This window comes from Cicer arietinum, chromosome 5 (assembly GCF_000331145.2).
Source record: "Cicer arietinum cultivar CDC Frontier isolate Library 1 chromosome 5, Cicar.CDCFrontier_v2.0, whole genome shotgun sequence".
Taxonomy (NCBI): Eukaryota; Viridiplantae; Streptophyta; class Magnoliopsida; order Fabales; family Fabaceae; genus Cicer; species Cicer arietinum.
The window spans coordinates 2,068,738-2,079,661 of NC_021164.2; the positions used below are offsets into that span (position 1 = coordinate 2,068,738).

The 10,924-nt window shown below is 31.3% G+C and overlaps 1 protein-coding gene across 1 annotated transcript; it reads right to left on the bottom strand.

Annotated features, from left to right (window-relative positions):
* Window positions 1-1,978: 1,978 nt before the first annotated feature.
* Window positions 1,979-8,191, bottom strand: LOC101510709 (ankyrin repeat domain-containing protein 2A-like). The gene is made up of 9 exons (XM_004499619.4): window positions 7,946-8,191; window positions 7,724-7,782; window positions 6,561-6,688; window positions 5,723-5,932; window positions 5,487-5,635; window positions 5,205-5,373; window positions 3,464-3,556; window positions 2,530-2,669; window positions 1,979-2,231 (listed from the first exon to the last, which is right to left on the bottom strand). The coding sequence occupies exons 2-9, from the start codon at window positions 7,755-7,757 to the stop codon at window positions 2,132-2,134; spliced, it is 1,023 nt and encodes a 340-aa protein (XP_004499676.1). The 5' UTR covers window positions 7,758-7,782; window positions 7,946-8,191; the 3' UTR covers window positions 1,979-2,131.
* Window positions 8,192-10,924: the final 2,733 nt, after the last annotated feature.

Here is a 10,924-nt window from a genome sequence, read left to right on the forward strand (position 1 = left end):
TTGAGATCTTGAATTGATGGAAAGCAAATTCTTAAAACCCTTATAAGCTTGAAGCCTACTAATCTAAACCTTTTATAGTAAAGTAAGATTAAAACTTATTTTATCTCTTTGTCCTTTTAATGTTTACCACACTTCAAACACAACACACAAAACTAACAAAAAAATCCGTATTTTCCATATAAATAATATATTGGTACTAATTCTATACATGTATCCTTTTAAATCTTTATTATTTCTCTAACGCTAAATAAATATATTGCAACGAAAAAAAATCATAAAACTTATTTTGTTGTCATTGATATTTTTAAACTACTATTCTATTCTCAGCTCTCCATGCATTCTTCATCTCACAAGTTTTGATGTCCATGTTAACATTTTGTTTTATAAAATAATCCAAATATGAATTGTTAATTATGACAATGCAACATTGCTCAAATTTAAACTGATCTAAAGCCATATTTATTATAAACACCCTTATTCTTCATATTCTTTCTTATAGTTTCAACATCATTCCATCTTTCTGCTGAAGCAAAAATATTTGACAAAGCAACATAGTCTTCACTCGTATGTGCAAACTCTTCATAACTATGCTTTGTAAATTGTAGAAAAAACTTTCCCAACTTTTCTCCCATCACAACAAAACATCCAATGCATCTTTCCTTCTCCATAGTTATTGCAGTCCAAGTCAAAACATTCCTCCATTTCATTTCCCAGAAAATCGAAAAAGCACTCTTAAAACACCCGCAGTTCAAGTACATATCAACTAGTCCAGTCCCTATAAACACATCACCTTCAACCTTACACAAAGAAAAAAGTAAAGACTTCTATCTCACAATATGTGATTATTTGTAAAGAATATTATCCCAAAATAAAATTACCATTTCAAATTATTATTTTTCATTTGTATCCTTTAATTAAAATTATTTGTATTACTTTCAAGACAATATCTTTTATTATACATTTAAGACATTGATATTACACTAATTAGATCATTTATTAAAAGTAGTATTTTGCTCTTTCATTTATATAATTTTTTTAATACACATGAAACGATTAAATGACTCGACTATTATGAACGAATTAGTAATAACCAAGAAGCAGAAGCAGAAGCAGAAGCAGTGCTAAATACAAGTATATATGATTAGAAAATCCAAGAAGTTAAATACTAGATGACAACAATGTTCCCATCATAACATCCAACCATTGCATTTATAATTCTTAAATCAACGGCAACAAATGTTTGCTCGTGGATACACAAATTTAACAATTTATGAACTCTAGAAGCCATGGTTAGAGCGACAACTATAGAAGAGGAGGAGGGTATTGCAGAATGATCAGAGAGAGAGAGAGAGAAGGGGAGTTTGAAGAAAACGTGTAGAATTGAATATTGGTAAGTGAAATGGATGGTTACAGTCCCTCCTGCTTTCTGTTTTACAGGGGAGTCCACAAAGGGTTATTAGATCAAGGGTCTATTTTATTTTGAATAGTTTATAAATTATTTAACCTCATCCCCTCTCCTCAAAATCACCCAAATTAGACTAAAAAAAAAAAGATCTAAGATATTTTGCGTGTCTCCCCTCTTCTCAATTCAATCAGATGAATATTATTTAAATTGTCTTTCTCTCTCCCTCGAAACTCCTATCTCTTCATCAATTGGACTGCGGCCAATTGCAGGTACAGTACTTATCAATTCCCAAATGTTTTTGAAGTTAATATACTATTCAAGTTTGGTCATTATCATAGAAGCATCCTTCAAACGATAAAAACTACAACAAGCATTGCTATTAGTGGCCTCTATGGTATTTTTGTTAACTGAACAGACAATTCTACATCAAATCTTCCTCCAACATTATACCTAGAAGATCTAAGACTGATGATGACTTTAGATCTGGATCTCTTTATTAGATGAACATGAAACCAGTCAAACTAGAATACCATATGCAACCATTACGTCACTAATCTCAATAATCACGCGGTGTAAAAACAAATGCATTACATATTAAATAACAAATTTATGGTGACTAAGATCGAGCACTTAGTTTAACACAACGATTCAAAGAAATCAAAAGATAAATAGCTTTTGTTTTATCCCTCAGTTTTCACTTTTCTTTTTGGTCATCATGCCTAGCAATTACAGGAAAACATCTTTCTCAAGCAACTGAAGAACATCATTTTGATTGTTTAGCTTTGCAACATCTATCGGAGTTTTCCCATCCATATTCTGCAGTGTACTGCAAATCGAACAGCATATAAGAATAAACAACTAATAGCTAAATCAAATTAAGCACAAATCACTACATGACAGTGTTGTCAATTGCAGATCGTAAAAAATAGTGGTTTGTTCTAATTCTGCTATGCTACAATGTTATTGCGCGCAACAACAGCTATCTGTTCAAATAGCGTACCACATAGCAATAGCGATCTGTTCAAATTTCGCTGCTATAGCGGCTGTTTGACAACACTCCAACATGATTTAGGTTACATTGTTGAAGACTTTCAAAACACGCAAACTAAATAGAGACTACTTACACTGCAGCACCGTTTTCGAGGAGCAGGGCCACACATTCCTTCCTGCCATAACCTGCTGCATAATGAAGAGCGGTGTTCTTGTTCTTATCCAACGCATCTACTTTTGCTCCAGCCTCAAGGAGAACTTGCGCACACTTCACCTGGAATAATATCAGGAGCATATTTTAATCCATACATTGGAAGAACCAGAAGGTTCTAATTATTTGAGCTATATTTCACTTCTTGAAGAAAGAGAGGGCTGCATGGTGCTAGCATGTTAAGCCATATATACACTATAAAGAACCAAGCTAGAATCTAATATTCTAATTCCAAATGGGCATAGCAGTAGCACTTAAACAGACTTACTTTGGTAATTTAAAAGAATAAACTTCATAAGAAAACAAAATTACGAATAAAGGAAGAACTTTCCTCCAATTAAAAAGAAACAAAGCTGTTATTTCCTGCACTTATAAGAAATTTCCTTGTGATAACCAAGTGCTCCAAAGTGGAAAAACACAACCATGATTAACAAAGATAGTTTATATTGAAGTGCAAAATTCAACAGGCAGCTGGTTCCAAACTAGCCATACACACAACACAATGAGCTGCTTGGACTTCATCTCCTGGATAGCTTCTCCATTACCCAGGAGAAGTCAGACAGTTCGAAATTTTGTGCATTAATGTTTGTCGCCAAATCCAAGCCATCCTAGCTGAATTTTAACAATGATTTAAGAATTGAAACTCAAACTATAAATGTTGTCTGGGTTCAACATGGTGGAAGAAACCACAAAGCTGTGGAATTTGTACAAACCAATTACATCCTTCATATGTTTTCCATCATGGTTCTAAACAAAAGCCACCAGCCAAAATATGTATAGATTCTAAGAAACAAACAAGAACGCATCATAAAGAAAAGATGAGAAAATATTTCTCAGTATATTAGCATACTGCATACCTCACCGTACCCACAAGCAAAATGCAAAGCAGTTCTTCCCTCTGAATCTTCTTCATCCTTATCAGCACCAGAGGCTAGCACAGTTTTCAAGCCCTATTTGAATGGTGTAAATATTCAGCTCTCATAAGTTTCTTCATATCATACCGATAAATATTAAGCTAATGGCGGAATTTAACAAAGTAATAGCTAAATAGATGAAGCTTAAAAACCAAATCAATACTAAAGAGAGGAGTAATATTAATTGTGTTTAAATTTCCTTTCCTTCAAAGCTTACAAAAGAATACAAAGCATACAACCTTTGCACGAGAGCATACAAAATGCAAACATGTAACTGCTGTAATAATTTGTTAATTTCCGTTCAGTTAAAAATACATTTTTGTTTCGTCAAGTTTTTAATTTTTAAGCCACATAATTCATAAAAGATTTATCAAAAACCCAAATTATTCATCTCCAAAAGCATATAAAACAAAGTTTTATAGATAAATGAAAAAACAAGAGATAGTGGGAATTCTGTTGCAAAGCTACCCTCCACATTCCAGACAGTATAAAGAAGGGGAAATAAAATAACCGCAATAAAAAGAAAGCATCAATCGATCAAAGCTACCCAATCTCTCAGCATGTCTATCAAGAAAATTCCATCCGCACCTTGTTCTTTGCAACAAATAGAAGCAAATAGCCTAGTTTCAGAAATTAACCACTGTGCCAATGAAATGCCCTTAAAAATACAAACTTTGAAGCCCAACCGACTGCACCACATAATAGAGAGAGCAGTCTAAAACCATCCCCACACTCATCTAAGAACAATATGGCAACAAGTCATGAACCCATTTACACTGTGCTTTTATGAGATCACTCGCAACTGCTCAAATATAATACAGTGACTGAACTCATGAGAGCCTCTGATACTATGTAAAGAACCAGCTCTCTTTGTAGGCTTGCACTGTAATGTAGATGCCCAAAAAATTGTGTTTTATACCGGTATGAAGAAACCCTCTTATATGTCATTCAGGGAGAGTCTGGAATAAAGTCAGTTGAGAAGGTTTATTTTATGGTTTCAAATCTCCTAGATCTTGCTTCAACAAATTCAGTAAAGCTGTTTCTTAATTTTAAGGTAAAAAAGACTGCTGCAGCAGGTCAAATTATTTTTTAAGGCAACAACCTAGTTGTACTATAATACTTGCATTGAGGTTTATGTGGATCATATTACTATCACAGGTGATGACTAGAGTTGCATTGCAAACCTCAAAAGAAAAATGGTATTTATATTGGCATTTTCAATCCAAGGACCTTCATAAACTTAGGCATTGTTGGGTATAGAAGAGGCCAGATCAAACTAAGGAAAAGGGTTATATTTTTCTCAAAAGGAGATGCTATTACTAACCAATTTGTTAGAGAAAACGCATACTCTAGATGCTAAACTGCTAGAATTCCAAGGGATCCCAGTACATTGTTTCCAAAAGCTTATAGAAGGGTAGTTGGAAAACTAATAACTAATTTACTAGATTTTGATTCAGGCAGAAACCGAGAGTTTCAATTCCAATTGTAAGACAATTCATTACACCCAAAGCCTATTTTCATTTCTTCAAACTCAGCATAAACTGAACCCAACTTTTATGTGTTCCACATCTGCACTTCTACCCAAAAAAGTTTCATGCTCAAGAACAACTGCAAACTTTTTTCATTAATTGTTTCATTTGAATGACTTCAACCATAAAGTGAATAGTCATTATGTCATATATACCTCGACGTCACCAACACTAGCAGTTTGATGAACAATTGATTCATCTTCATTTCCCACATCTTCTGTCTCATCTGGCCCCGAATTTTCAGAAGAAGCAGCTGCATCTCCAGGAGTTGGAAGGCCCATAGCTAGTCCCAACTTTTTCAAAACCTCCTCATCATTCCAATATCTGCGTGGAAAGAATTGCTTCAGAAACTATTTGCAAATTTACATAAAACTTATGGTGGAAAATATGGAAATGCCAAAACAATGAAATACGATTTAAAAAATTGGCATTTAAACCTCATCATTGCAGTGGGACCACCAGTCTCTATCTCATCTAAAATATGTTTCAAAGATGGATCTTCCTTGATGCGTGCCATTCTCTCTTCAAGTTGATCTTTATTTGACGGATTGGTAAAACTTTCAAGCATGGAAGACATAGATGGGTCCTGTGATGGACAGCATATGCATTCTAAGTTCTAACAACTAGTAGATTTGTATAACTGACATACATAAAAAAGAAAATTTATAAATACCTGCATCAATGCATTACCCAGGCGCTCAGCCATGGTCATAAAATTAGGATTCTGCATGACCTGTTGCATGGTTGAAAAATATTGCTGATTATCAAAGTTTGGGATACCCTCCTGTGTTGCTCCATGCAAAGTTTTCTGAAGCTGTTCAGCCATCTGATTGAATGATGGATCTTTTGCTATTTGTTCAGCCAATTCTTTGATACTTGGATCCTATGACATTTAAGTATCTGTAAGTTTATATAATGAAATACTAATACATATTGGAAATTCATAGTACGACTAACAAATGACGCTCCTTCCTTGGTGAGTGAAAAATGAAAAGGTGAAGACTCGGGTCAACTATATAATAAGTTCAAAAGTCATCAAATGTGTCACCTAACTTAAACTCTTCAACAAGTCTGAATTGAAAATAAGTCTTAAAATACAAAGGTAGCAGCCATATGATACCATCTGCCACAATCTTATCAAAATTGGCAGCAACTACAAAAAGCTTACTCCAGTATCATGATATGGAAAGCTTTGAAGGAATAGAATATACAATACTACGAAGTACAAACACTCACCCCAACAGTTAGGACATCTGAAAAATGTTAAGAAGTTTTTCCTTATAAAACCTATTCCTAGAATCATTGTCCAGACATAGGCTGCAAATGGACCAAATTCAATGCATGACCGGGACTTGTAAAAACATGCGTGTACAGAAACAAAAGTACTTATCCATCAAGCACATGCAAAATTAATTAACATCACTAACAATTAAAAAGGCTTAATTATCAATGAATACAGCAGAAACCACACATATAACGCAAATAACAGAAGAAAGGAGACAGTGGCTTACATTGAGCAGACCACTCATTGCTGAGAAATCAAAAGGGTTGGCTGGAAAACCAGTCCCAGGTCCAGGAGTAGCTTTAGAGGATGCTTCATCTTTGGAATTTTTATTCTCTACTGAACCAGCTTTGTCATCTAAAAAATCTCAAAAAATGGGAAATTAAAGCACATGCAATACTCAAGAAACTATAGCAGCTATGCTCACACTAAAAGATGAGGACAAGATTAAACTGAATAAATAATCAAAGAAAAAAAATACTATTAAGCATATAACAAAATAGAACTTTCAAATAAGTGCTTCCCAGTGTAATAGCACAAGGAATCACATAATAAGGCAATTATTATTTATAATAATACTAAGTGCAATAAGCATTTTTGTAAGCATTCATCAATCCAAACTTTATAGAGAAAGTATGTAAAGAATAAAGCAACTTCAAACTGTCAACTCAGCATCTCTTATTTACTATGTCATGCCCACATCCAAATGGATTTGGATCCCGTACAGGTCAACACATCGGAGACCGTCCCGTCAAGATTGGACGGTCTGGAAATAAATCAGATTTTTTATTTTTATCAGACGGCCCCTATGTGCTGATTGCACAACTGCATGCAGTTGTGACAGCACGGGATCCAAATCCCATCCAAACTTCTTCATAAAGTAAAAAGGTGAAAATAATTCTTCCCCTTATTATTCTGACAATGACAATGCGGAAGATGAAAGAAATTAGATAAAAAGTATCAAAAGTTTTGAATTCAACAAATTAATAAACAAATAACAAACTCTATTTTAAGACTATAGCAAAATTAGTAAAGTGTTATCGAATTTTAAATTAATTATAAAAAAAAACAGTAGCTACGTGTGGTACACCCTAAGTATAAAGGATAAGTGTCTAAACTCTAAAGTATTGCGCGTTTTAATATCCATATCCATATAATAAACAAATAAATAAATAAATACAGCTAAAAAATCACATAGAAGACTAATTACGCAATGCAATAATATAATTCGAAAAAAAAATGTAATTCATCTAGTGATTTCGATGTACAACAAACACAATCACGAAGCATCAATTGAAAATTCAGAGTACGAATTTCGAAACCGATAGTAAAAACAAAAATTATAATAATAGTCCAATAACGAAATCATAATCATCAATTATACAAACATACCAGCAGGAAAATCCTTTTGCGAATTTGAAGCCATGAGTGAAGAAATTTAGATTAGATATCTGAAAGAAACGAATAACAAAATCTAGGTTATACGATAAATTTCGCAGATTAAAACAAATTGAGAGAAAAAGATCGACGAAATTTAAATTGCGATGATTGAAAATCAAAAAACGAGATAGAAATTAAGAAGAAAAAAGAAGAAGAGTGAAGAGATTTTGAAACCTGAATCTGAAGTGCGATAAGGAAGAGTGTGTGTGTGTGTGTGAGTTTTTGTGAAGTGTTTTGAGAAACGAAACAAAACAAAAAAGAAAATGAAAAAAGAAAAACCCTTGTGAGGGTTGGAAAAGTCCCCACCGTCACTGGTAATGCAAATTAAAATGTGACAGCTGGTATATGTGGGTCCCACCAATCTCCATCCTCTCAAATCTCTATATGATATGGTAATGAAATTAATGAATGGCTAGCGATATGGTGTGTGTGGTTTGATCTTCATATATTCCCCCAATTTCCGATGCCCTACTAAGTATATGCTCTTTTTTTTTTTTTTCCTAAGAAAATAAAGCAAATGGTTATTTTAATTAATTTTAAATCATTGAATAAAAAATTAATTTATATCTCTGACCACATTTGTATTATGTCAATCGATCACATTTGTGTTAGATTATTATGTGTTTGTTTGTTTGTTTATAAATTATTAATTTTATGAAATTTTATAAAAAATTATTAATTTTATAAATTTCTATTTGTTTGTTATATTTAAAATAAATCAAAATAAGAATGTAATTTAAAATATACTTTAAATATTCTATTAAAACAAAATTTTTATTACAGTAAACAAACAAAAAGTAGAATCAGTTTTTTTTCCAAAAAAACTGTAATAAATAATCTCTAAATAAGGGCAACATCACTTTTTTATAATTAGTATTAAAAAGACTCCTATTAAATAATATTCTCTATATTTTGCAATAGTCGTTATATTTATCTATTTCATATAGATTATTAAAAAATATGATAAATTAGAAGGGGGAAAAATAATGAAATAAATAGAATGGGAGGTTTTACTAAATTATTATCTTCATTGGTTTTCGATGTATTATTCTCTATCAATATAAAATAGAAAGTAATAATTCCAGTGAAATGCACGCAATATAATATTTTTTACTAAATTAACTCTTCAATTTTAAAATTAGGTCTAGCCGTCGTCTCTTCTCCACCTCTCTTTTGTATTCACGTTTTTCAATATATAAGAGATGCAATTTAAGATTATTTTTGTCTTAAATCACTCTTATACATTTTTTTTTTCTCTATCATTTTATCTAAATAAGTGATTTTCACATAAATCAATTTTTTTTTTTGTATTTTTCTGTTATCTCGTCGACTAAATGCGGCATTTGATTTTTCAGTCTCGTTGTAGTGTTTATTTGGTTCAAATTTATTTTGATTCAACACAGATAAATTCAATTAATGATTTCAGTGTCGTCAACGTTGCAGATATGAAGATACAAATATTCTAAGCACTTTAATTTTATCAAATTTATAGATATTTTGTTATTTTATATCATTAATCTAGATTCGTCCTTTTCGATTATGGTGATTTTGTATGTGTGTTGTTATCAATCAATATACTTTTTAATTTAAATAAATGAATATTGTTTTTAATGTAAAAAACCTAAACTAGTGTACAATTAAAATTGTAATGTATACTAAAAGTAACATTCTTTTTAAACATTGTGAGATAAAGAGAACAATTAATTATACATTTATATAAATCAAATTGAGTGATTTAAAATACAAAATGATATCTTGTAAGTACAACTGGAAGAATATCTATATGTGTGGTTTAAGTTCCAAATCATGATTTTTTACTTGTCTACACTTAACTAACCACTAGGTTGTTTGCCACAAAACAAATACAAACAACAATTATCTGATTTTATCTTCCTCAACTATATTATTTTTTAAATATCGTTCAATTAGTTTAGATTTTCATTTTTTGATAAATATCAATTTTGTGGTTTAAAATATAGATTCAAATGTTATTAACTTTTAGTGTAATTCACATTCAATTAAAAATATATTATTTTGTCATGTCATTTAACTTTTGTAAATTTATTTTGAAATTGATTGTATGGACGTCAAAAAAATAAAGATCTCTTGTTTAAGAATTATTTGACACTTGTTAGACATAATTATACAAACATTTGAGAATAAATTTTATTAAATTATTAATTTTATTAAATTATTAATTTTATTAAATTATTAATTTTTATTATATTTCAACTAAATATGGTTTAGAGTATATTTTATTATATTAAGATAGTTTTAAGGTGGAATTATGTTTATTGATGTTGATTTTGTGTAGGATGCAATGAATTTGCCAAGTCGGAGAAACATACTTTAGCATTCTTGGTTCATACAAGTATGAAGCATATATGTTGGCCCTTAGTTGGGCAGCGGCAATTCATAAATTAGAACGGATAGCGATAAATATTAGATAAAATATTATAACTGAAATTCATAAAAGTCGTATAATTTAATTGAAAAAGTTAAAATTTTAATTTTTATATATGTAATAAAGTTTAATAAATGTCTATTTCATTTTTTATCTATTGCATAATTTCTAATATGATTAACGATTTGAATTGTGATTTTTGGATACCACATCTTAACTCAAAATCTTAAGACAATGAATTTATAAGTTCCCTCACTTATATATTGCACAACCATAATTTTTATAAGCAATGTGGGACTTATAACTCACACTTGTTACACAATAATCTTTCGCTCAAGTGTGAGTCTATACCATTTATTTTGTTATGCTCCCCCTGAAGCAGAAGTTTTTTCATCTACATACACATGCACCGATGTTGACCTTTGCACATCAATGAGACATGATGCTTCATTAACCTTGGTCGGGAAGACTTTCGATACAAGCAGTTGGTCCCTTTAGTAACCATCGACTTCAATACCTTTTTGGATCATGAGGGGAGTCTGAGGGATCATCCACATTGGACCAAGAGTAACCATACAAGTGAATTAAACACCACATCTTAACCTAAAATCTCAAGACAATGGGTTTATGAGTTCACTCACTTATATATTGATCAACCATCACTTTTCTAAGCAATGTGGACTTTTATAATATGTTGAGAAGATGAAAGAAACAAACATGGATTATGTTGAAAAGATGAAGAAGGAAGG

What these genes read in the sequence shown, in the direction of transcription:
- LOC101510709 (XM_004499619.4), bottom strand. Translation starts at nt 7,757, where the DNA reads ATGGCTTCAAATTCGCAAAAGGATTTTCCTGCTG. An exon ending in TGGGTAATGCATTGATGCAG is followed by an intron (nt 5,636 to 5,722) that starts GTATTTATAAAT and finishes TGTCCATCACAG; the next exon opens with GACCCATCTATGTCTTCCAT. An exon ending in CTCGAAAACGGTGCTGCAGT is followed by an intron (nt 2,232 to 2,529) that starts GTAAGTAGTCTC and finishes TTCGATTTGCAG; the next exon opens with TACACTGCAGAATATGGATG.